The sequence below is a fragment of the Prosopis cineraria genome, unplaced genomic scaffold, assembly GCF_029017545.1.
Source record: "Prosopis cineraria cultivar Desert tree isolate PC_DT_omini unplaced genomic scaffold, ASM2901754v1 PC6, whole genome shotgun sequence".
In the NCBI taxonomy this organism is placed as follows: domain Eukaryota; kingdom Viridiplantae; phylum Streptophyta; class Magnoliopsida; order Fabales; family Fabaceae; genus Prosopis; species Prosopis cineraria.
In genome coordinates, this window is record NW_026555337.1 from 6,214,671 (window position 1) to 6,242,547 (window position 27,877).

Below are 27,877 nucleotides of genomic sequence, written 5' to 3' on the forward strand. Positions count from 1 at the left end.
GCTCAAAGATCAACATGAATGTCCTCTTATATCAACCTGTATATCAATAGTTGAACAGTATTTTATAAGCAAAAAAATGAAGCTTTAATTTATCTAAAATCATATCGATAACATGTTATAGACAATTTTATTTTCCTAGTTTGAACAGATTAATTGATCTAAAATCATCATCAACCTTATAATCATGCTCCTAAAGTATCAATGATAACTAAAATTGCCTATACATACAAGCAAGTGGTGTGGTATAGATAGTAGTGATTTAAACCCCTTAAATATTATTCGAAAGTTCAATTTTTAAAGTTGTGAATGAAGAACATTGCTTAGTAGAGCTAGAAAAATAAGTTGAACCCACATTTTAGCTTCTTTGACCTGCAAATTGGGCAAGTTGGATTAAAGAAATTGGCTAATTTTTTAAAATCAATTGGCCCATTTAAAAAAAAAATTCTTGCTCGCAATATAGCTTATAACAAATCTACAATAATAACAATATTTCTCAAATCTATAATTTATAACTCTCAAATATGTTTTTCTCATTTGAAAGATAGTGTAAATCTTTTTTATAATTTGCAAATGAATTTTTTACCATAATTTATAAATTGATGATTTATTAGTTTTTATAAAAATATTTTGAATGTATATTATTTTTTAATCTCATAAAATTCATTATTGATAGAAATAATAAATATGAATGAATTTGTTGAGAAAAATAGTATCAGTTTATGTTCAAGTATTATTTTTCAGTGAGAAAGATAATGTATCAAGGGAAGATGATGGTTAATAGTATAAATTTAGCAAAAAGTTTTTAATATTTTGACTTCACTTTTCTGTTTAATTCATAATCCACGGAAACCAAATAAAAATAATATCAAAAGTACTTTTAAATTTTTTTGTGATGCCAAAATATTTTTAATTTAATTCCTTTTCTTTTATCAATTTCATGCCTTTTTTTTTATTTTTGTCATTCAAACTTACTTTTAGTGGGACATCCAAGTCAAAAAGGTTTGGATTCTAAAATTTTTTTAAAGTATAGTGGCCTTTCAAGAATGCATAATAAATTGTTTTAGATTTAGATAGATGTTAGAACAATTGAATTTGATATAGTGAACCCAAAATTAAAAAACATACATTTGGCCAAAATAATGTGAGTTTGTTTCAAAGTAATAAAAAAAATAAATCCTATTATGCGGGATTTGTCCAATCGGACTTAGAGAAGTGATTTAATTTGAATACACACACATATGCTGATTGTAAATTTTAAATAGAAAAAAAATAAAAAAATTAAAGTTGTATTTTTTTAGTCCATTTATTTGCCAGGCTAACCCAATCTAACCTGTCAAAACTCCAACTCACACAGGCTAGCTTGTAACCCATTTGTCCAACTCTATCACTTAAGATAAGACAATCATTTAAATAATGCTTAGATCTTTTAAAAAATTAATTTCATGATAGATAAGTGAGAGGAAATTTTGAGAAAAAATGATTATACGCACAGCAATAAAAGTTGATATTCTTTTTTCTAACCATATGCAAGCATGGGAGTCAATATAAAGCGAACTTAAATCATGGTACACTTGTAAGTGATAAATTCATCCCCAATTTATCAAAGAGTATAGAAAAAGTACAACAAAAATAATCTCCCTTATAATATCTCTAGCTATTTGGATCTACGATTCTCCATTCTCTAAATGCTTCAATTATTAACTTAGTTCTTCAAGTTTAATTTTAATCGATTTGATTTCTTACATTTTTTTAAATTATTATGTTAGTTCTTAAGATTTAAAACACAAATTAAATATCAAATTAATCTAATATGTAAAGTATAATAATAACTTGACATGTATATAAAGTTAAATGAGAATAAATTATTCATCAAATCTATTTAATTTTTATCAATATAATCATTTGGGTTGCATTTTGTTCTTTAAAAAAAAATTGAGTTTGTTTTTTCCTACTTAAATAATTACGTTTTTTTTCATTAATTTACATGACTAATATTAATATTTCCTTATCCATGTTAGTAAATTTTAACCATGCTATCTTCTATTTAAATAATAAGGACCAAATGATAATTAAGACAAATTTAAGAGACTAAATCAATAAAAATTAAACTTATGGGATCAAATTGATAATTAAGCTAAATTTGAGTGGTAAAAGTTTCATTATTTAACTATTTAACTAAACAGCTTTAATTGATGAACTTCATTAAGGTTAATTTTAAAATTTTAAAAATATTATTTAATTTTAACTGAATTCTTTAACTTTTATAAAATTGGTAATATATCTTTATAATAAGAATTATATAAAGTTTAATTGAGAGCTGATTGGTTTAATCAATTGAGTGAGTTAAGTTAGCTTATTTTAGTGTCTCAAATTTAATTTTTAAAATATATTGTCGCGTTAAATAAATATGATAAAATCATTCCTTAAGGTTATCCTCTTTTTTGGTTACATAAGTATCTTTAGACAATTATATTTAAAATACTATTGAACATTAAATGTAAACAGGATTCAAATCATGATTTGTCGTGCTATAAGGAATTAGTTCTCTCCATTAAATGCAATCCCTGTTCATATGACTGCCACCTGACATAATAAACTTATGTTATAAGGCCTTGTTAAATTTTTGTTCTTTATCTATTACTCCCTCCAACCCTTTTTTATAAAATCCTATTAATTACTTTTTTTAAGATTAAGAAACTTAATTAAAATGTTAATTAAATGTCAATTTTCAAAATCATCCTTAATCCAAAACTAAAACCATTCGTTAAGCTAAGAATGAAAGGAATAGGGGCATTTTTGAACACGTGTTATTAATATTTTTATTAAATTTTATAAGAGCTCTTATTCTTATAAATAAGGCAGAAAGATTTATTTAATATTAAAAAAAGCTATCCAAGTCAAATTATGCGTGGGGAAGTAGGCCAAAACTGCTTCCAGAATGTTATAATCAAATTAAATTACTAAGGCCCAATCAGTTACCTAGTGGCACCAAAATATATCTACTCGAATCATTTTGGGCATACTTTAATTTAATCACAATAAAGTTTGGTACAAATACAATGCATTCTCTATAGAGACAAATCACTAGCTTTGCAATGGAAAATCACGTAGTCAACAACAGACAACCGAGCAATATAATATCATTATTGACAATTTCACCCATATTAATTTATATTGGATAATTAATTGGTGTGAAATTGTGGCACATCAATAAAGCAAGTAGTGGTTTTTCTTTTTCTTTACTCTCGTTGATTCTCAACCCAAGCGTGTGCTTTTTAAGACAACTAGTTAATCAAACCAGGCATGATACATCTACCAATAATTCACCATTTCTTTTCCCTTTCTAATTTTACAGCACTTTAACATTATTTAGTTTTGTCTCACATATAGTATATAATTAGTTTAATTATATTTACATAAATTAATATGTCTTTTATTTATGAATCACGTTTTCTGGTCTCCTTAATGGATTTTTCCCATCACAAATAATTTCATCATATGAGACGCACATGATTGAATTATATGATCAGATCACTTTTTTTAACCTTTTTTAGTAATCATATGATTGAATTTTGTGTGTGAAAAATTAGTCATGTTATTCATAGTCCATGAAAAATTTATCCTGTCAGAAATTTTATATTATATATGGATATAATAGCAAGAACGTATTATTCATAACAGGCGTAGGAGTACTTTCCGCTTTTATTACATTGGATCAAAAAAGAGTTCTTATTAAAAAAGATACACTTCAAAAAATAAAACATGTTATTTATTAGCAGACTCGACAATCGAATCTGACCCACTAAAAATGTTATATGTATATTAAAAGAAAAAAAAAAGACATGAATGAATGAGAGCCATACGATGCCATTGATGGTTCAGATCGTTGCAATTCAAGGTAGCCAGGTGGTAATGAATGCTCGCCGGAGGTGAATGTGATCCACTCTCGCATCATGTCGCATGCTTGTGTCCACACTCCTTTCCTTCTTTCTTTCATTTTTTGTTTTTATTTTGTCGGTGGAAAGCTTCTTTCTTTAATCTTTATCACTTTTAATTTATTAGAAGTACTCCCTTCGTTTTTATTTATTAAAAAAATTAACCTTTTTTAATTTATTTTTATTATAAATAAAAATATATATTTTAATAAATATTTATTATAAATTCTCTAAATTATCCCTCATAGTTTACATTAATGAGAATAAATTAATACACACTTATAGCGATTAACGCAGGGTATTCTAGTCTAATTTGTTTATCTTCAAATATAATTATTATAGTTAATTTATTTTTTTAAACTATGTGATGTAGTTTTTTTTATATATATAGAAATCGAGGGAGTAGCTCTTATCTACAAATAATTTTTTTTAATATGAGGCCACCTTGCAAAAAATATATTACTTTATATCAAAATTTAAAAAGGATTTACATGCAAGAGAAGTATAACGTCCTGAAGAATTTAGTCTCTAATTAGTTGATTAAATGAAGTTAATTAAGTAAATTAATATGGTGTGTGGTTACAGAAAGTTAATGAATGTTATGAGTTGTGATTTTAGCCCTATAATTGAGTTTAGGGCAAGGTCAGGCAACCTGAACATCAAAAAGTAAGAAAAACAAAAAGATGGCTCTATGTCACTTGCTTTGGTGTGTGCAAGAGATGTCATGGTGTATGGGCCATCAGGACGCAAGAATCCCCTGTTTGTTCTACGTGTTGCAGCATGTGGTATAGGTGTTGTGGTGCATGGTACATTCTTTGCAAAAATAAGAACACGAAATTGATGCAAAACAGGAAAGAAACAAAAGAGGAAACAAAGGAAACTTGAGGAGTTCTGCTAGGGCTTAGGATTTGGGAGCCTTAGGAGTATTTTGAAACTCCTAAATATTAGAGATAAGTTCCCTAAACTTAAATTTCTCTTCCTCTGTCATTTTTCTTGAATTAGGAAGTTAGGGTTTAGTTGAGAAATAAGATTTTCAGTTCATAGAGGTTATAATCCAAACCCATTAACTTAAATAAAGTTAATGAGAATTTTTTAAGTTATGTAAATCTAGCATTTATGACTCCATGCATTTTTGGTAGTTGAGAGCCATAAATAACCGAAATTTCACCATTAATGAGGTGGTTGGGGCAATATGGCTCAATTAATGGTTATTTAGGAGTTTAATTAAGTTAAAAAGAGTTAGAAGAAACTAATAAACTCTATGGATACCTTTATATATGAGGAAATTGAATTGTGAAAATGTTAAAATGTAGAGATAGAAACTAAAAATTATCTAAAAAGGGATATTAATGACTTATATTGTAATTGAATATAGAGTGATTGCATTTGACACCATTCAAGCTTTGTGGAAGTTTTAAAAGTGTGTATTTGAGAGGTAAAGCCTTTGACCTCTCAAAGATTTGAGATAATTGAGAGAAAATTTTTCTTGTGTTTGTGTGTGTTAATTAATTTATTAATTTAAATGTTACAATTGAAGTGTGTAAAAGTATTTGAGATATAAGTATGGCATGAGTTATTTGAAAATCATATATTATGTTTTGTGAAGTTCAATAAATTAGTGTTTGCAAAGTTCAATGACATACTTAGTGTGGAGTTTTATGACACAACATGTGTGGAGTTCAATGGTATAATACTTGTGGAGTTTAGTGATGAGTTGACTGTGGAGTTCAATAATATGTTAATTTTGGAGTCTAATGATGTGATATGAGATGGTAGAGTTTGATGATATGGTTGTAGGGTTCAATGATGCGATATTTGAGGAGTTTAATGATTTGTTGTTATGTATTATGTGATAATAATTAGGTGTTTTTTGAGTACAATGATAGTATCGAGCATGCCTGTAAATTGAGTATTTTTCATGTTAAGGAATTATGCATTTTAAGCATTACATAATCATGAGAGGTCACAGTTCACCTAGGAAGATGAGTAGAGTTTAAAATCCATGTGGTAAGGCTTTCATCAGAGTTCGATGGTTTACTTATATTTGTTTATACTTATCGTGCCACTTGTTCAACAAAGGATTTGAACCTAACTATTTTTTCATTTGTTTAATGAGGAAGCTAGTTTAGAAAAAATGACACCCCACAATTTGATTTTTGACAGAAATCGTGACTCACAAGTGAGTTAGGCAATCTTAGCTGAGTAGCCCTAGGGTAGTCTCATCTTATAAACAATGTCAGTGTATTATAACCCACTATTTCATGTCAGAGGTATAAGGAAGATATAAAGAATGTGTGATTATGTATATTGTGATAAAAAGGACACATGATTATTTATATTGTGACCCTTATGATGAGAACGAGTGATTAGTGTTATAAAAATGTGAAAATGAGATATTGTGTTATCATTCCATGATTATATGCTCGTAATGATATAAAGTGTAAATATATCTTTGAACATGTTAAATTGACTTGTGAATATCATTCATTGACACCTGTATTTAAATTGATTGACATGAATTAGTTTAAGTTACATAAACCTTAGTTACTAAGTGATTATACTCACTTCTTTCTCTTCAATATTACAGGAGCTAGTTTCACAAAACAAAATAAGAGGAAACGATTTGAGGCATAGGATTACTGTCCTATCTGTAGGCCTCATTTTTTTTTATTATTATATATAACCTTGCAAGATATTACCAACTAAGGAAGTTCATATTTTTGACTTATTTGCACTATGAGATTGTTAAATTATTTTGTGTATTTTAAGCTCCAAGATTTATATCTATTCATTATGAATTTTAAAAGTGGGTCAAAATACTAGTGCAAGTGAGAGGTGAGCAAATATATAATTTATGTTGATTTGGTATAATGCTGAATGAAATTGTGGCTCCCCCTTTTGTTTTAGTATTTAAGGGGTTGAGCATTGAAAATATATTCTTAGAATTTCAATTTTTCATGGAAATTTTTTTATTATTATAAGATGTCAGTTAGTAATAATCTAAAAGTGAAATTAGGATATTAGATTATACCTGAAATAGAAAGTTTAGGTATTTGAGAGTTATTATTCAACATAATAAGGAAATTGAATGGGGTATTGCATATATGATACGAGCTAGGTGATTTAATTAGAGAAAGATTGAGTTATTTTTAATCATAAAGTACCTAATAAATTAAAAAAAAGTTTTATCAAACTATTATAAAATCAGTTCTATTATATGGTAATGAATGTTAAGCTTTATTATGGCAATAAAAATATAAAGTTGGAGTAGCAAAGATAAGAATGTTAAAATGAATGTACAGATATACACTTAACGATAAAATCTGAAATGAGCACATCCGTGAAAATGTTAGCGTAGCACCTATTAAAAGGAAAATGATAGAAAATCATTTGATATGATTTGGACATATACAAAAAAGACCGCATAAGGCACCAGTGAAGAAAGTGAAACTGATAACTTTAAGCCTTATTAAGAGAGATAAAAGAAAGTCAAAGAGAATACATTTAAAAGTTGTTAATCGACATTTCTTAATTAATAATATTTTTAAAAACTTGATATATGATAAATTATAATGGCATCATATATAATTTATATAGCCAACCTCACTCAATAGAAAAAGGCTTGATAATGTTGTTAGATTACTGATAATTAAGATTACTAAAAGGATGGTCATTAGAAAAGTTATGCCGGATGTGTGACAAAACTTTGACCTGAAAAGATGTTGACTTTAGCAAGCTATTTGCTAAAAAAAAAGAAAAGAAAATAATATATCTCGCTATAAGTGAAAGGTTGGTACCTATTTATGATAAAAATAATTCAGATAGAGTTCAGTCAGGTGAGGGGGAGAGAGACTGTAACTTTCCCAACAACCAAACTTATTATCAATATTTTGAAACTCGAACCGGACATCGAATCGAAAAAAGCAACGGATCGCGATTTTTATGATCTAATCGGTTAGACCGGCGATTGAATCAGTGACATAAAAATTAAATAAAAAATAAAATTTATATGCACAATTATATAAATAAAATATTAATTTGTCGATAGTGCTTGGAATCTCAACTCTAAAAGCTAGATGCTGGGATCATTGGAGCTAGAGGTAAAGGCATGTCAGTACAAGCTTGTGATCTCAAAGGAAAATGTTAGAACTGGAGGCATGCTGTTATCTCATAACTCACAAGCTTTCGATCTCGATACTAAAGATTGGATCTTTAGAGCTGGAGGCAGATGTTGGAGGAAAAGTTAGAGATTGAATTTGGGCCATGAAGGAGATATTAGAGATTAGAGAAGAGAAGAAAAGAGAGAATTAGTGATTAGAGAAGAGAAATTGTGGATTTAAGCAACTCAACCTAAATTTCTTTTTTTTTTTGTAATTTTTTTGGCTTTGAATCGGGTTGACCTGGGTCCGGTTTCCGGGTCAAAGCCGGTTCTCTCAAAATCGGCCTGTTCAATTCGAGTCAACCCGAGTCAAATGTCAGATTGATTCAATTGATTGAACCGGATCATTTTATTCAGCGGGTGATAGTCGGATCGTCCGGTCTGGTCTGATTTTCACAACATTGCTTATTATATATTATTCACAATATATTAAGTATAGTAATTTTTTAAAATTATTAGGCTAGTTAAACTTGGATTTCAGTAAAACAGTGGGAAGGACAAGTGGGAAAGAGGATTTGTTAATAATGGAGCGGAAGTGGAATAATAGTAAGAAAAGATTGACGTCGTCGGCAGACGAGTATGCGCTGTTTGAAAACGACTCGGTCTCCACAATAATACAAATTAAAGAGAAGTTAACACTATCAACTAGTTCACGTGCTTAAAAGTCAAAGTTCCATTTTTACATGTCCACTCTTAATTTCTCCGTCATCTTCTCTTCCTTTCTATCCCTGTCTGAACTCCATAGTCTGAGCTGTTGTCGTCTGGGAAAAAATAAAAATCAACATGAATGGCAGAGAAATCCTTCAAAAGATGAAGGTAACTGGAAATCAATACCTTCATTTTCGTTCGTGAAGCTTAAGCATGATCAAATATTTCTGATTCCTGTGAACTAGAAAAAGTGGTCTCCCTTTCCTGTCTCTGCAAATTTAGCAGTTTTCTGCCCATATAAGCAATTGGGTTGTAAAGATTGAAACTTTCTTGCAGGTGAAAGCAGGGTTCGGAACATCATCAGGAGGTGACCGAGGTAAAGGAAAAGGCAAAATGTTAAAAAACATAACACATGGATTTCACCTGGTGAAGGGGAAATCAGCTCATGCTATGGAAGACTATGTAGTTGCAAAATTCAAGCAAGAGAAGGACAAGGAATTAGGGTTGTTCGCAATATTTGATGGCCATTTAGGCCATGATGTTGCAAGCTATTTGCAGAACAACCTTTTCGACAACATCCTAAAACAGGTACTACGTCGCACGTATTTACCTGAATGTCACTGCGATTCACGCAAGTCGTTCTCTGATACTATTTCGCTTGTTTGGTATGGTTTTCATCTCACAATCACGATGACGAATTTTAATTGTGGTGGGAGCAGGAAGACTTCTGGACTGAAACAGAAAGTGCAGTGAAGAGAGCTTACCTTATAACAGATGAGAAAATATTGGAACAATCGTTTGAGTTGGGACGAGGAGGATCAACCGCCGTAACTGCAATCCTTATCAATGGTCAGAAACTTGTAGTGGCAAACGTTGGAGACTCTCGAGCTGTTATTAGCAAGAATGGCAAGCCCAAGCAACTATCCATCGATCACGAGCCAAGCAAAGAAAAAACGATGATCGAGAGCCGTGGTGGTTTCGTCTCAAACATTCCAGGTAGTTTTTACAGGTTTATCTCTCGGATTCTGTCCTGTATAGGACATAAGTGGTACTGTGAAATTCTGTTTGTCCGTTGCAGGAGATGTGCCTCGTGTTGATGGAAAGCTTGCTGTAGCGAGGGCTTTTGGTGATAAGAGCTTAAAGATGCATCTTAGTTCTGAACCTGATGTGGTTGTGGAGACGGTAGAAGAAGACACAGAGTTCCTAATCCTGGCAAGTGATGGAATATGGAAGGTTAGCTTTCTAATTCTCACAAGAGTTTGGAGATCGATACTCAATGGAAATTGAAAATTGAAATCCAGAGAATCATTCAATATATGATTTTATGGCCTGGATTTATGTAGTAGCTTAATTAACTGACAAAGATTATTGTGTTCACTGAAAGGTGATGACAAACCAAGAAGCAGTGAATTGTATCAGAAAAGCAAAGGATGCTCAGGCTGCAGCCAAGCGTTTGATAGAAGAAGCTGTTGCTAGGAACAGTAAGGATGACATATCCTGCATCATTGTCAAGTTCCAATAGTGACACAATAATTTCTTGAATAAGCCAATGCAATCTGATCTTGAAAGTTACCAGAGGGATGGACTATATAAGGATGATGGGGGTATAATGTTTCCACGCCAACCCATTGGGTCTCAATGATCAAATCGAATCAAATGTTGTTTTACTTTTCCCTCAAGGTTCTTTGAAGACGCTTACTGTTATTATAATGTATGTTCTGTAATTGTATAAATATCATATTACTTGCGGTTTATTTATAACTTGTTTCTTATAAATAGGCCTGGAGATAATAATATCCACTGTTTAAACAAGCAAAATGATTAAACGATTACCTATTTTTGTTAGGACTTTAGGTTTAATAGTTTTTCATATGAAATCAAATGCGTGTATTTGTAAGGTAAATTTTGGGGTGGCTATCCTTTGTTACCTATGATATGATTCAACCATACCATGTTCTTGGGAAGCTCATTGAAGATCAAAGCATTTTGTGTTGCATTATACTTGTATCTTACGGAACAGAGTGATGTTTGCTGCATTTTGTGTTCCTCAATTTAATGAAATGAAGCGTTTTGATAATTTAACATAAAATAAATGACTGTTTGATGTTAGTTATAGAAAGAATCTCAGTTATTAAAAATGAAAGTTGGTAAAAGGAAAAAAAAATTGAAATTGATTGGCTGGAGATCCTGACAAGGGTGTTCCTCACTGAGCTCACCCCATGGCGTGATTCCCCGCTGCAGGTCACGTATCCAGTTGCATTTTTATTTGCATTTTTGTCCGGTGAAAGTGGCTTTGTCCAATTTAACGCCCCAGACTTGCAATCAGACTGTTGAATGGGCCTGGCTTTTTATGTTTTTCCAGGATTTGGGCCGAAACCAATTCCATGAAGACCTTGAATTTGACGTAACAGATTTTTATTGAAGGCTATAAAAGCTACGACATTGAGAACAATTCAAAAACACCTTGAAGATTATAACAATTCCACGTAATAATCCACAAACAAAAACGACAAATGGTTTACTTTTTGAGCTCCCAATTTTTTTTTAAAAATTATGTCTAGTTGCTGCAGAATAAATTTATTAACAAATACATCTTGTAAAATTTAGAAATTATAGCCAAATTTCTTTTGAATCTGAGTGTAATTTAAAATTGAGGTGCAAAGACAATAATATTTTAAATAATTTAAAATTACTTTATTATAATTGACAACTATAATTTTAATTTTTTATAGGTACAATTTTAAATATTTAATAATTAAACTGATCATGCTATTAATATACAATTATCACTCCAATAGTTTACAACTATAATTCACATATCTAGTAGTTAATATATTACTAAAAGTTTAACACTAATTATACACAACAGTCACAAATAATTTAAAACTATCACTTCAATATTTCACAACTACCTCATCAATAATTCACAACTATCATTTTAATATTTCACAACTACTTTATCAATAATTTACAATTATCACTTTAATATTTTATAATTATAATTTTACATATTTAATTGTTAAACCGATGAACTGTTACTAACCACTTTATCAATAATTTATAACCATCACTTCAATTTTTTTACAATCGTAACTTTACATATTCAATAGTTAAACTCATCATTGGTTACAAGTTTAATACTAATTATACACGATAATCACATAAATAATTTATAACTATCACTTTAATATTTCATAACTATAGCTTCACACACTATAATAGAGAAGGCCTTTTACATTAGCTTGTTGGTTAATGTGCTGCCACTCAGCCCACAAATTGCAAGTTCAGACCAAAAGAAAAAGCCTTTTACAATAGTTAAAAAAATACTTTTCACATTGGTTTATCAATTGGTGTTATTACATAGAGTTTAGAAAGTTTATTTTCTACTTCAAATATAAAAAATAATATAGAAAATACATTAAAATTTAGAAAAAATAATTATCAGCATATTTTCTACATCAATCAGGGAGCTTAACCGGTACATTGATTAAACCCTAAACCAGTGTAGAATAACCATGTAGAAAGTCACATTTTTTAAGGTAAAAAAAGGTAAATTTTTTCGAATTGTCCTGCAATTTCAAAAAACAAACCCTTATTTTATTATAATTACATAAATTCTAATAAATTTCATAATAAATTGAATAAATTATAATAATTAATAGTTTTATTGACATTTTCAACGTTTAAAATACAATAAATTTTTAACCAATAAACAATTGCATTGCTTGGATTGTCAGTTTCACCCTCAATTTTTTCTATGCACCACTACAAAGCTTATAATTGCAAACATCAGTGTTGTCTTTCAGTGCTATCTCCAATAACAAGTACCGTGTAAACCGAGTTTGTAATCCATAGTCATCAAAACCAAGTTTCAAGGCAAAAAACACATACACATGATACAAGTTAAGTAAGAAAAGCATTCTTAATTGATAATAACCTAGTAAAATACCTTCAATCAAGATTCACAGATAGGAATATTTATCCAGCTAGTCTGCAAATTCCAAGTTGCTTGTATGAAACAACTGAAAAGGCACAAAATCACCTTTATCCTTCCTTCCAATATAAATCTAAATAGAACAAACCAGATAGACTATAAATAATGTATTTATAATATCCTTTGGCATAAATATAGGGATACGTTCGCTCTCAGAATTTACATGGATGCTAATTCGAAAGTCAGAATGTATTGTACCATTAATTTTAAACCCATGAACAACATCAGCTACAACTCCCAACAAAAAAAAAATCATTTGCTATGAACATTTCGCATAAATAGGAAGCTAACATAGCAAAAGGATCAATATTGCAACTTGCATAACGGGTAGTGCCTGTTAAATTTTTGTTCCCTCTGGATGAGTTTATCAAGGTAGAAAGAAACCAAGATGAGCAATGATCATCTGGGTTGTTAAACTAATGAAGTGTATATATATCTCGAACGAAAGATATATATACTTTAAGAGAATGAGATTTAAGTTTTCTGTAAGAAACTTAATTTTAGTTAATCTCTCAAATTATTGAATTGAAATACCCTTTAAATCTATAGATATTTTAATAAAATTAAAGATTAAAGTAAATTTATCAAAATGGCTTTAATTTTTTGAAAATAAAATCTTTGTCCCTCAACCACGGCCGACGATCTAAGCTTCGAAGCGACGTTAAATTAATAATGCATTATTTATTTATTTTTTTGTAACGTAAAACAAGTGAGGACTATTTATATTTATAATTTATAAATTTTATGAAAAGCGCTGGCTCGAAATTTAACAACTTGGTGTGATCTGGAATTTTCAAAATGACCCAAGACCAAGAGTGGAGTAAACCAAATTATTCTCCATGCCGAGAGATACGTCAACACGCCCCTTATAACATACTAACACGTGGCTGCTGCTGCTTCTTCTTCTTCTTCTTTTTATCAAGAGCTTCTACTAGCACGTAGCTTGAGAAGTCACATGAACAGACGAAGTTTTCGATGTGGAATTATATATTCATTATTTTATTCGGCTTCTTATTCTTTATAATCAAAACGTTACACGTGCCCTACACTGCTTCCCGCAATCAATGCTCCCATCGCCACGTACCCTCTCTTGCATGTCTGATGATGCCACGCGCTCATTTCTTGTCCATCCGGGATCCGATTCTTTTGACATCAAAGTAATTTAGTTAAAACAATACTAATTTAAAACGTATTGATCTAATTATGATTAAATAAAGAACGAATTGACGTATTTTTAAAATTTTATATATTTAAGATAAAAATTACAGGGAGATTGCCATTAAAGACTACAGGAATGAAATAAACTTAAATAAGAATTAAAAAATTTGAAAATTTAAAATAAAGATCAGAGGTTTTTTTACTGAACTATTCAAATGTTCGCTTATCTCATTTCATTTTGCAACCTGCAGAGAAAAAAAAAATTTCAAATAAGATTGATTAATTTGTAAAAGAAAAACTTGTTAAATATATATAATTATATATATATATATATACACACACACTTAGAAATAGTTTTCCTTTACAAATTAAAGAGCCTTGCTTGTAAATTTGTATTTTGAGGATTGTAAATAACCGTATGAGACTAATTTTTTTGTTTAAAATTTGTTGAATTTTATGTGTAAATTCTCTTGTTTTTCGTAGTTACAAATCATGAAATGAAAGTAGTAAATTTTAAAACTATTTCATTAATTAAAATATCTTTACTCCTTATTTTAGATTGCCAAATTTTAAGACTATTTTCAAATCTTTTTTAATTAATAGTTGATTTAATTAATCAATTCTCAATCGATTTTTTAAACTAAATATTCGGGAATATTTCAGATTAATTTAGAATTTGACTCGTTATAGTTCATTTGTTTTGGGACTGACTCGTTAATTCATTGATCAAATGGATGTGTTCAGTCTAATTTTGACAACCATGATCAATGTATGTAGAGCCAGGAACAAGAGCAACGAGCCACTCATTTAAGCATGCTTTTTTATTTTACCCTTGAAAAATAAATTTTTTTATTTTCAAACTATATTCAAACTTTAAAATATTTATTTATACTTTAAACTTAGAATTTCTATTATTTATTTTTAATTTTTAAACATTATAATTTATATTTTAAAAAAGAATATAAAATGTTGTAATAAAAAATTTTAATTTTTAAAAATAAAAAATAAAAAAATAAAAAGAGTTTACAAGCCCAACATTAAATATTTTAAATGAAGATTGAAATTGAACCTTAAAAAATGATTGATTTTAGATAAGCAAGTTTATAAACTTGAGCTCACCCGTCGCGATGTAATGACTTTCTAACTTTTTGGACACGGTTAATAAATGCAAGTGCCAGTCTAACTTCGATTCTTGGCCTCGTACCGTGGTCGTTGTTGTTGAGTTTTGCCCCACTTTGAAGGGATGAATCCATAGGCTGCTATTGATGGAAGCCACCGGCTTAACTAATCAAATGCAGATGTTGGAGTTGTCTTTGGAGCCTTCTTATAGTGATTTTTTTTTTTATAATATCAAGTCTAGATGAGTTCCATTTTTTAAATTATATCAACTCATTCAATTAAATATATTTTAAAATAAAAAAATTTCAAACTTTGTCCCTATTAAAAATAAGAAGAGAGAGATACACAATATACAATAAGTCATACAATTAAATTTATAATAAGAATAAAATTGAAAAGTAATAATAAATGACCCTCCATATTAAGGAATAAAGATTTTTTTTTTCAAAAATTGTGCAATATATAGGTCCTATTGAGCAAATTTATTTACAATTAAATCTTGCGAAATTTAAAAACATAGTTAGATTTCTTAAGACTTAAGTATAATTTAAAATTAGGTTGTAAAGATAACACTACCTCTATTAGACATACATTATATCAATTAAATAATTAATTTTTAACTACTCTATCAACAATTTACAAGTATAATTTTAACTTTTTATAATTGTAATTTCATATATATAATAGTTAAACAATTATGAGTTATGAACAAAGCTTGATATTAATTTTGTACAACTAATTCATCAATAATTTACAATTATAATTTCACATATTCAATAATTAAATTGATTAGTTTAATTATTGAATATATGAAATTATAGCTGTAAAAAGTTAAAATTATGATAGTAAATTATTTTATTGATATAATGTATATATGTTTAATAAGAATGTTATTATCTTTTTACCCCAAATTTAGATTACAGTCAGGTCCCGAAAGACCTATTTGTGATTCTTGAATGTCACGAGACTTATTTATAAATAAGTTTACTTCATAGGATCTATATGTGATTTTCCTAATATTAATTATTTGTCTACAATAAAATTTTCAATAATTTTATTTTTTTGATATTAAATATCATTTAATTAGTGAAAATTTTATCTTCCATTCTTGTTGCAAAGCCTTGCTTTTATAATTTTTATAGTTGAAAACACCCATTTTGATGGTTGTCATTGACATTGGAAGAAATTAGTACAATTCTTAATAAGAGTTAATATACAATTTGAATCATAAATTATAAATTTAGGAGTAATTTGAACCCTAAACTTTAAAAGATATATTTTAAATATTAAACAATTACAGTTGGGGCAATTTTACCTCTGCCGTTAACTTTCAATAAAAGTTTGTCAACCTGGGGTCTAAGGTGTAATTTTTTTCTAAATGAATTTGATGAATGTTTGTTCAAAGTTAACGGTAAGGGCTAAATTGCTCTAACTTTAATTATTTAGAATTTAAAATATACATTTTTAAAGTTTAGCGTTCAAATAACTATTAAATCTTTAGTTCAAAATCTAAATTACATATTAAACTTTTTTAATAATGTCAATCGAAGGATAAAAATTTAACTTTACTTTTCAACCTCTATGAACTTTTGATATAATTCACTCATGTACAATAGTCAAGTTATTAAAATTAGAATTTTTGAGCACATCAAGCTCATTGTGTTGTAATTAATTCTATTCCAATCAAGTTTTTTTTTTATTTGAAAAATCAAAAGAGTAACATTTTTCAACAAGATTATGTAAGTTTTTAGAATTAAATGATTTAAATACATAATTGAGATTTAAAGTTGTGCTCAATTTAAGAAGATTTGTTACTTGCTCACTTAATCTATTATTTAATTCTTGCAATTGATAATCCATGACAAATTAAATATATCAACGTGACAGTGATACTTAATTGCTATATAATCCTTGTGTCAGCGAGATTTAATTATATCAAAGTAAAAAATAATCCATATAAAAAATTTTAATACTTTGTTGTTACAAAAAGAAGCAACTTTATTATAGAAAAGTATTTAAACCATAATCTTTTAACTTTAGAATAAGTGATTGTTAAAGTTTAGGCAATGTTAAATTTTCTTAGTATCAAATATATTTAAGGACCAAAAATATATAATTTTTATATTTTATTAAAAAAATTTAAAAATTAAAGGGGTTGTGATTCCCCTGATCTACCCTTGTCTCTGCCATTAGTAGTATGTTTTTTCTGGATTAGACCAAACCAATCTATGTTACTGTTAGCGAGGATTATAATGTAATTCAATGCATTCAAGTTTGTCTCGTGTTAAGACTGGACGAGGATAGATATACATGCATTGTTGAAGATGTTTTTTTAATATATAAATTTTTTTTTACATGAGTCAAGTCCCAAAACCTACTATGATTATGACATAACTCAAAGCTCAAGGAACATTTATATAGATATTTACAAATTATTCATAAGATTTTTATATAAAAAGATATAATTTAAACTGATGATCTTATAAATTATGAATCAATATATGTTGTTGAAGAGGTTAAACATATGTTCCGTACACACAATTTGGTTTTACTTCCTACATGTTCTTTCTACTGGGCTCCAATACCGATCAATCAAGTTAATTATATTGTTGATTGATTTGTCACAACTAATAAGAGACTCTGCCCATTTGTTTGCAAGAGTCTTCCCCTCCACTTTTTCACTTTCTCTTAACAAGAATATCAACTCTATAAATAGTAGAGATATCTGTATGTAAATATATAGTGTTTGCTGAAATTGGTCTGTAAATGTTTTTTTTTTCCCCTGGCCAAGTGTATAAATGTCTATATATTGCCTCTATGTTTTGTATATATGTTTATGGTGAATATCTATACTTGTATTGGCCAAAAAAACATTATAAAAATAAATGAAGTTTTATTTATACTCTTAATTTTTAATCATTAGATCTTGATTTTGATGGTTTAAGAAATTTTATTTTCTATAAAATATTCTTTTTATTTTATTTTTATTGTATTTTTTTAACTGTTCATATTAAACTTTAGTAGTTTGTGTTTTAATATTTTGTATTTTTTTATACCTTAACATTTCAATAATAATTTTATAGGAGATTAAATTTAAACCATCCAAATGTTAATCTAATTGTTAAAAAGGGAAAAGAAGGGAAGATGATGAAAAAGAAAGAGGGGAGAATCTTTACCCTCACAAAATAAGGATATCTCACCATGAATGATTAAATTCATGAGTTAAAAAAAAACTTGTTAAGAAACTATTCATATATATATATGATATCAATTCCAAATAATATATTTTTTAATGTAATACAAAAATAATGTCATAATAATTTTTTATATAATTATTTAATTGATTTAAATTTAAATATTATTGAGTTCAATTAAAAGTAACTTTTCTTTTAAAAAATTATATTTAGAAAGACTCAAAGTTAAGCCTAAACGGGCGAACGGCCATAGTCCTTTTTAGAAAGGCTAATGTATATTAGTTATAATAAGGGGAAATGACAAATAGACCATAAAATTATCGATAATAATTACATATATTGAATTATTGAAATTCAATAATAGACTGTGCTTTTTATTTATGATAAATTATTTTTTATTAATTGATTTGAGATTCGTAATAAATTTTTATAAATGTCCAACTAGTACTACAAAAATTTTTAATTATCTTTTATTGATTTCCTAAACAATAGCAAAAAATTATAAGTAATTGGCTTGCGATTTGTAATTAATTTTTGTAAATTCATAATTAACATTAAATAATTTTAAATATATTTTGCTAATTTTTCAAATAATTTATTTATATATTAACAATAAAAAAACACAAATAATTAGCTTATTATTTACAATTGACTCTCATAAATTTTAATTAACTGATATTACAAGCAATCCCAATTTGTTGATTTTTTAAATAACTATTTGCATTTTTTAATTATAAGTAAAGATTATTATTTATTATTGAGATTTTAATAATTTAGACTATGTAGTTGTCATTAATGTCCTCATCAATGTTTTCATAGTTAGATCAGATATTAAATCAAAAAAAGAAATGGTTCACCGTTTGTATATTTCAATTGGATTGGATCAATAATCAAACCAATAACATAATAATTAAAAAAAATAATATTAAATATATATATATATATAATAAATAAAAAAGCTACAATATGTTAATAAAATGACATAACATGATTTTAAATTAATAATATTATAAATTATAATTTTATAAATTTCAAATATGACTAAATTTTGATTAAATTATACATGAGTAGACTCAAAATATCTTTATTTTCACATATAATTGTCAATATCTTTATAAAAAATAGCTTTAAATCATATTTTATATACATGAATTTTTCAAAAATAAAGTTGGGCTTTTAATATGATCTAAGTTTTTAATTTTTTTAGTTTTTTTAAATTTTTTAAGTTTTTTAAATATTATATTTAAAATTGTTCAGTTTTTTAAGACCTCTCCATTTTTCGATTCAATTTTGTTTTTTGCACCCAATGGTGGCTCAGCTCAAGTCGAATTCGGTTCAATTATTAAAATAGTTTTTGAGTTCAAATTGAAGTGTTAATGACTCTGATCGATGGTCCTACTTTTAATTTGGTTTGATTTTTAAATTATTGATTCTCATGGATTTCTAATTGTCATTTTTCCTTATAATAATAATAATATTTTTAATATGACATTGTTAATTTTTAATGTTAATAATTCACCAATTAAAAGAATTTCTTAATATAACCCCCCCTTTCTGCATCTTGTCTTTCTCGCTCCTCAACCGCCTATATATTCTCCCGCATGCCTCCCTTCACTTGCCACCTAACACAGACGGCCCATTCTATCACTCTCTCCCCCTCGCTTCTACCTTCTTCAATATTCTTTCACTTTCTCTCTCTGAAAATCTCACAAGGAGCTGCTAAAATGAGCAGTGCTGAATGCGCAGAGAACAAGTTCTACGATACCCATCAGCTCCTCTTCCCAAAGAAATCAATGATCAGTAGGGACATTGAAATCATGCCACCAAGGAAGCTCCTCACTCGCCTTGGCGGCGCCAAAACTGTTATGCACGACGTCGCCGATATTTTCACTGACTCGCCACGGTTTTCTTCTTCTGATGAGATCCTTCTGCGGAAATTCCTCCCCCACAACAATATCGTGGATGAATCCGACGACGACGATACCGATCCGTACTCCTCCGAACACTTCCGAATGTACGAGTTCAAGGTCCGCCGATGCAGTCGCAGCCGGAGCCACGACTGGACCGACTGTCCCTTCGTTCATCCCGGTGAAAAGGCTCGCCGGCGCGATCCCAGAAGGTACCACTACTCCGGCACTATCTGCTCGGAGTACCGCCGCAGCGGCTCATGCAGACGCGGCGATACTTGCGAGTTTGCACACGGGGTGTTTGAATGTTGGCTTCACCCAGCAAGGTACAGAACGGAGGCTTGTAAGGATGGTAAGAATTGTAAGCGGAAGGTGTGCTTCTTCGCTCACACCCCTCGCCAACTGAGAATTTTGCCGGCGAATTGTTCTTCTTCACTGGATCAAATCTCAGACAAGAACAAGAAATTCTTAAACCCCTCATTGGGATCAAACAATAATTGCTGTATGTTCTGTCATCGCTCTGCTCATTCTTCTCCAACTTCAACTCTCATTGGGATGTCCCATTTTTCACCGCCGCCGTCGCCCTCTATCTCACCGACCAAAACAGGAACCTCTGCGAATGGCTTGTCGCAAATTTCAAGGTATAGTGAAAGAATTAAGGAATCCAGGCTTATCGTCAGGGTATGGTCATGAGCTACAAGGATGATCTCACTGAGTTGATGAGCTCCTTGGAGGCTCTGAATTTCAATGAAGCTTCTTCACCTGAAATTAATGCAACCACTACTCCTGGTAGTGAACCTCCAAATCTGCCATGGCTTGACGTTTCTTGCTTTAACTGTGATGATCAGTTCATTCCTTCACCTTCCACTTCTTTCAATTGTGACAAATATCAAAGGTAGATAATTCTTTCACCTTGCTCTTATCTGATTTTCCAGACCCCAGCAAGTCTATCTGCCTCGAGAATTTCTTCCACTGGAAAAATCGAGAGCAGAATCGTTGATGATGATAATGGGTCTTCCTGTGCAACTCCAGATCTCGGTTGGGTCAATGACCTGCTCATATAGATGCATGGTGACTATTATTTCAGGAAGATAAAATAACTTGCTGTCATTGCTGACGACGACGACGACGCAGAAGTGTAAATACCGTGTGAGCAGTGGTGGGATGTCTATTGTTATAGTTATTGTTTCAGGTTCATTACTTTGTCTGAATCTGTTGTTAATTACTGTGAAACAGTTTTTAACCATTCTGTAATTTATTATGCACGATGTCTGTAGACACCATATGTGTGTGTGTGATTTTGCTTTAGGTGAAAGCTATATAGAGATTCATGAGTCAGTCGTGTGTTTTGTTGGTTGCTTTCGAAGTTTTCGTTGCCTTAACCTCATGTGCTTGTGGTATTACGTGTTGAACCAAACCTGATGAACCTGTGTATCTTTAGGATCAGAATTCCGTCTTCAGATATGCTTATTAATTCCTGTTTAATTTTGGTAGTTCTTAAAAGGGAATCTTCATACACATGGCGGCATGCATGCAAATTGGAATATCTGATGATAAATATTTTAATAACAAAATATACCACTTTTAGGTTTAAGTTTATTAATTGAGACCAATTCTTGAAAGAGTAGACATTGACCCTAGATCAAAGTAATTAGATAATATAATTATTTATAATAAAAAATTAAAAAGGTGATGGCATCTTTATTCAATATATAACCCTTTAATATTAAAAAGGAATTAAAAGAGAACATGTGTTATTTAAATGATGGGGGAGAAAAGAAATACGTGAAATATTATTTCACATAACGATAATTCATTAACTGAAAATTAAAAGAAATGAGAGGAATCACAAGCGCCATTATCTTCATGTTTGGTAATAAAAGACAAACTAAACTGCCCTAAATAATGCGAAGGATGCCAGTACACATCTTCGTTTGTTAGAATATAACAAATGATAAGGAAATTTAAACACGCAAATAAATAAATAAATATAAGAATTTGAATTTTATTTTTCATCATATCTTTTTTTTAGTACTCTAATTATGTATAAATACAAATGCAACGCTCCTCTTCGGCTCTTCCTCCAAATGACACTCGGTTTCCCTTTTTAAAGATAAAATTATTGCACGTCCAGACACAGTCAGTAATTTTGTTCAGTCCAAATAAACTCAAATAAAATTGAATCTAGACAACCAGGTAGTTTTCTTAAAATTGATTTTTTTTTTTTTGGGGACTAGCCGGATGCTTCGACTAGCCAGAACATCTGTATAGCAATTTTTATTCATTTCTTTCATATTAAGTATTCTACTAAATTAAAAAAATGCTAAAATTATTTTAATTCTCTAACTTCATATAAAATTTTAATTTTATCATTTAATTTTATAAAATATTTATTTAATTCTTTAACTTTATATCAATATTTAAGAATTTTTTATTAATATTTAAAAATTTAATGAATGAATTTTTGGTTGATGAACTAACCGTATTATGTTTGAAAAACTAATTTTTTTTATAAAATTAAAGAATTAAGATAAAATATTATATAAAGTTAAAAAATTAGAAGATAATTTAGCCTAAAGAAAAAAGTATTCAAAACCCATAATCCCTGTCCCTCACTCGTTTATTGAGATGCTCATAGTCACTTAATTAAGGTTGTCTCCTAAAGGGCGAAACATGATTATCACTAAAGTTGCTCAACCACACTCGTGATCAATTGAAATGACATGTACTGACTTGCAATATATAGTGTGTGTACGCCAATGGCCATGAAATGTAGAAAGTTAATGACATTAATGTCCTTTGAATCCGAGAGGTTGCGTCTCTGTCAAGCAAAATTTAAGATTAGGAGTGTTTAATTTAGACTATCTCAATTAATTCGGTATCAACCCGATATTTTCCTGGTTTAAAAATAATTGAGATGAAATTTTATGAGACGAGATAAGAAAAGCGATCAGAATGAAATGGGATATGGGATTACCATCAGACATTCCATACTGAATATTATATATATATTATTTTTTATTTTAAATATATTAAATATATTAATATAATTTATACTTATATTAATTATATCAATTATAATTTCAATACTTGCAATTCTTATTTAAAACTAAAGTTTTTATATTGATAATTTTAATGATATTGAGTAAATATAGTAATATCTTTCTTTATATTATTTAATTATATCAATATAATTTATTCTTATATCTATCTATTTAATAACTTTTATTTATAACATATTTCTTACTTTATTTTTAAAAGAATAATTAATTTAGTACATCTTCACTGAAGTAAAAGAACAATGATTTAATGTGGTGCTTAACTTGCCTATTGTTGCTACTCTTATAGCCTAAAAATTACTTGTATTTGTTATTATAATGTGTAGTTATAATTAATATAATTTAATAATTGACTTAAATTGTTGTGATTTATGTACTTGTGTTGTTTTGATTTTAAACTTAATAAATTATATGATTTAAAATTTTAATAAACGTTATTATTCAATTTTTCTCTAATATTGTTTAATTTATCAGGATGGTGGGGCATTTCGGTCTTGTTCCGACTCCTAATAAAACGGGACGATTTTCGAAACAGGACGAGATACATGATCAAAATTTAGTCTCAATTTTTTTTTTCGAGATGAGAGTGTTTTGATGTCATCTTATCTCATGAACACCCGTTTCAAGACTTTCTTCTATTTTCCCTCAAATTATTAATTAATTTTGCCGCAGGCAGAGGTCTTTTTTTCCTTGTTAATTTATTAACATATTATCACGGCCGACAAGATGTCTAAAGTCCAAAATACCTTGGACGAATCGTCACCTTCGAAACTTGTTTGCTCAGAATCCCGTAGATTCGAGTGGTTGATAAAAATTAGACCTGATGATTTTTTTTGGGGTTAAATTTCATTGTTTCAATTTTTTTTTTTGTGTGTTAAAAAAAATTGAAGTATGGATATGTCAATCGACAGCGATGGAAAGCAGTCGACAGCAACCGAAAGAGTTGAGACGATCCTAATCAGAATGAGGCGAAGGGCCATTAATAAAGAAACACGTGTTAGTACGCGGGGAAGGCCATTTAAAAGAGGACAATGAATTGATGAATTATAGAGCAAATTAAGAGGAACAACGTTTTACGTCCTAGAGTGAAGATTCATATCTACCTTGCTAAATTACCAACTATAATAGTTTACTGTTTAATTATTCCAGCATTTGATTTCATAAGATTTAAATCCTTTAAAATTAACGTATGTGAATTTTTGTAAAATTTTTCTTTTTAAATAATTTTCTTCTTTTTTACTATTTTTTATAAAATATAAAATCTTCTCTTTATTTATTAAAAACATAAAATTTACATAAGTTCATATATTTTCAACTCCTAAAAAAAAATTATTACAAAGACACAGCTAAAATGGTGTAGTCTACTCTACCTTCCACTAGTGCAATATTATATATATATATATATGATTATCTAACCAAATTAGACTCGAGCATTATCGAGTTTAATTGAGAATAACTTTTTTAAAAATGTTTTTATATTTATATAAATTCAAACTTAAAATCTCATGCTTAAGGCGTTAAGCAACCAGAGCATATTCTTCTAAGATTAACGCCATGCAAGAATACCTTTACTCCTACATTTATGTTACATCACCTCCATTCATTTTAGGGTTTTTTTTTTTTTAATGAAGCCTCTTATACATTGCTCACACCCTCCCTTATAATGTAAAATAAAAATTAGATGCAAGAAATACACACACAAGGCATGTTTGGTGGGATGGCTATTTTGAGAAAAATGGGTGAAAAGAGAAAGAGGAGAAATATTTCATGCTTCCCGTCAATATTTATTTAGAATTTTAATTATTGTGTACCAAACAATTAAAATAGAGATTTTTCTCCATTACTTGACTCTTCTTTCTCACGTATGCCAAATGTGATGATATGGATATACATATAAATATTCCCTAAATGATTTATTATTTAAATCACTATCTTGTTATAAGATATATAGCTAAATAACAAGCACACAACTTCCTTGAATTTTGGATTCTATGCTGTTAATTCCCATAATATTTAAAATTTAACAATGATTTTCTATTCTGAAATTTAAGCAACAATGATTTTTTAAAATTTTCACACTTATGTGAATAATTCTCTCACCATTAACTTTTTTGTCATTTCAATAATAAAATGTAACATGATTGAAATTTTATTTATGCATAACTTAAAATTTCAGAAGTTATCTACACATAACTCAACGGTTTGAAAGGTTTTATATATATATATATATATAACTCTCTCAAACTTTATATATATATATATATATATGAAGTTTGAGAGATATACAGTCCCTCACAATCTCACATGTTATGTTTTGTTAGTAAAACAATGAACACGCATAATAATAGGGGTTAATTGCAAAATTTAAAAGTTTAAGATTTTTATTAAATTTGTAAAAAGTTAAGAGAATTTGCTTGCAACTAACTCAGAAATTAAAAATAATTTCATGTAATTCGACCATATAAAATTGCACAAATATATATAAATAATGCAAAATCCACTTTATGCAATTTTTTTTTGGGGGGGGGGGGTTCTGAAGGATATGACTTCAGTAACGCTAAATATTATCAAATTTGGTTGTCGAGAAGATGCACTAAGTTTAGGCGATTCCTACTTCAGGCCTCGTAAATATTAGTCACACTAGTCTAGCAGCTCTAGCTAGGTCTCATAAATACAAATCTCATTAATTGTAATGTTTAGTATGTAGTTTCATTCATGGTGATTTTATTTATCTTTAAAGAGTCATGCCCTCATTTAAAAGGACCAGTGGAGTTTTTTATTTATAATTCATTTCAAGCATTTTTTAAAAATCTAACATAGGTTTTTCAACATTATCAACACCTGTATATTTTGCCAATTGCATCACACTTGCTTGAAAATATTAACCAAAGATTCATTCAGATCATTCATAATTTGTTGATAAGATATATTGTCTACAAACAATGAATAACATATCAAATTAATCATGAGCAAGTTATAAATATATTAAGAAATATATTAAGAAATATGTATATTCTAATTTAGAAAAGTTTGAGTGTCCATTTTCTTTTGGTATGGGTCAGTCATCAGCATTGATAACACAAATTCAAGATGGCAAAGTCTTTACAATTTTTTTTTGGGTGATTAAAGGGTCCTTTTATTTAACAGGAAAGTTTAACATACCAAGATTGGCTAAATTAAGAAAATTAAAAACAAAAAAAAAGTCCAAAATGATAATAGGGCTATGCTTATGAGCTGTGAATTGAATTTTAGTTCTTCATTGAAAGGAGAGAGGGGCCGACACTTGCAGTATTATGAGGCGAAGGACCATTGACTAGAGTTGGGGATAAGGATCGGACCTGAAGGGTCGAGTTTGGAGGCCCTATTTAAATAAGGGTTTGAGTTTTGAAAATAATTTTTTTTAAAAGTAATTGAGCTTGAGAGCTTGGTCCTAATAAATTCTGTCAAAAAAAGCTCAAGTTCGGGCAGCTCTTCAAGCCTTATTATGTTATTATTATTGTTATTTTTTGGTGGAACACGTGTTTTAAAGCTAATGATCTGCTTACCTGATCCTACACGTATTATATTATCATTAATTTTAATTTATTCTAAAATTAATTTAATATAATTTAATAAATATTAGTATATAGTATAAAATTTTTGATATTTTTTATTTTTTTATAATTATTATGTTTTTGTATTTATAAAAAATGAACTGTTTTTTAACCAAAATTTAAATTTTATTACTAGACTTTTAAATGTGTATTGTTTTATTTCTAAAAAATTATGAAGATTTTTTTAAATTTTAAAATATTTTAATTAATTTATAATATTTAATTTTATTTTAATTCTTTTATTTTTTAAAAAAGGGTTTGCGGGCTCGGCCCAGAGCCCTTCATATAAAGACCGAACTTAAAAAATGAGGCTCAAAATAAAAAACTGAGCTTTAAGACTCAAAAACTCATAAAGATTAGGTCCATTCGTATTTTCAACTCTGTCATTGACGTATTTTTGGATGGTCTACTTTTACAGACTTGCACAACGGAAAGGTAATAATTGGGATATACCCACACAGGTAATAACATGTATAAATAAATTGTAATAATATAGAAAATCAATCCTCTGAAATGCCACCTCAATGCTAGCAGTGACTTCAATTGAATTCTGAAGGCCGCTGATGATTTGACATCATATCTGATTAATGACCCAAATGGTCAAAGTGGCGAATACATGCAGCTGGACAAAAATAAATTTGATGATCTGAATAATTTCTAGTGGTAGAACCGTAGCAGTTCCAAAATCAAAATCCTAATATTAAAACTCTTCTTTGTCTCTTTAATTTACCATTACCATGTAAAGTATTATAAACTGAGCTTCAAGGAGTCATCATAGTCAAATATGTCTTAAAGCTCAAAATATACAATTACAATGCAAGAGAAAATTTGAACGATTTAGGCCAACTCATTACCAGCTAAATATTTATATTCGTGTGTAGCACAGTATCTCCACAGGCATTAATAGGCTTCTTGATGCATCTGGGAAACTGAGATCTGTCACAATATTGCTTGTTTTGGAAGAGGTTCATCCATTTTATTCATTGTTTTTGCACAAATGCAATGGTTTATTAGATCCCAATGCATGAGATTTTTCAGCCAACAGAGGAAAGATTTAAACCTCGGCCCCCACCAGCGGGAGGGGTGGGGGGATATAAGCAAACATTAAAAC

General features: G+C 28.9%; 2 protein-coding genes and 1 long non-coding RNA gene across 4 annotated transcripts; 2 read left to right on the forward strand and 1 right to left on the reverse strand.

The window, feature by feature from the left end:
* Positions 1–8,608: 8,608 nt before the first annotated feature.
* On the reverse strand, positions 8,609–9,198 carry LOC129312639 (uncharacterized). The gene is made up of 2 exons (XR_008593642.1): positions 8,929–9,198; positions 8,609–8,855 (listed from the first exon to the last, which is right to left on the reverse strand). It is a non-coding gene; the product is annotated as an uncharacterized LOC129312639 (long non-coding RNA).
* On the forward strand, positions 8,754–10,503 carry LOC129312637 (probable protein phosphatase 2C 58). 2 transcript variants are annotated; one of them, XM_054955311.1, is made up of 5 exons: positions 8,754–8,910; positions 9,079–9,330; positions 9,462–9,738; positions 9,821–9,975; positions 10,127–10,503. In XM_054955311.1, exons 1-5 carry the CDS (start codon positions 8,878–8,880, stop codon positions 10,262–10,264), a joined length of 855 nt encoding a protein of 284 aa, XP_054811286.1. In that variant the 5' UTR covers positions 8,754–8,877; the 3' UTR covers positions 10,265–10,503. The 2 variants fall into 2 exon arrangements, with proteins under 2 accessions (XP_054811286.1, XP_054811287.1); XM_054955312.1 differs by having other exon boundaries at positions 8,881–8,992.
* A 9,332-nt stretch (positions 10,504–19,835) lies between these two features.
* On the forward strand, positions 19,836–21,452 carry LOC129314421 (zinc finger CCCH domain-containing protein 61-like). The gene is made up of 2 exons (XM_054957864.1): positions 19,836–20,755; positions 21,050–21,452. Exons 1-2 carry the CDS (start codon positions 19,932–19,934, stop codon positions 21,207–21,209), a joined length of 984 nt encoding a protein of 327 aa, XP_054813839.1. The 5' UTR covers positions 19,836–19,931; the 3' UTR covers positions 21,210–21,452.
* The last annotated feature ends 6,425 nt before the right edge of the window (positions 21,453–27,877 follow it).

What these genes read in the sequence shown, in the direction of transcription:
- LOC129312637 (XM_054955311.1), top strand. Translation starts at nt 8,878, where the DNA reads ATGAATGGCAGAGAAATCCTTCAAAAGATGAAG. An exon ending in AAATCCTTCAAAAGATGAAG is followed by an intron (nt 8,911 to 9,078) that starts GTAACTGGAAAT and finishes ACTTTCTTGCAG; the next exon opens with GTGAAAGCAGGGTTCGGAAC. An exon ending in TCGACAACATCCTAAAACAG is followed by an intron (nt 9,331 to 9,461) that starts GTACTACGTCGC and finishes TGGTGGGAGCAG; the next exon opens with GAAGACTTCTGGACTGAAAC.
- LOC129314421 (XM_054957864.1), top strand. Translation starts at nt 19,932, where the DNA reads ATGAGCAGTGCTGAATGCGCAGAGAACAAGTTCTACGATACCCATCAG. An exon ending in GGCTTGTCGCAAATTTCAAG is followed by an intron (nt 20,756 to 21,049) that starts GTATAGTGAAAG and finishes CTGATTTTCCAG; the next exon opens with ACCCCAGCAAGTCTATCTGC.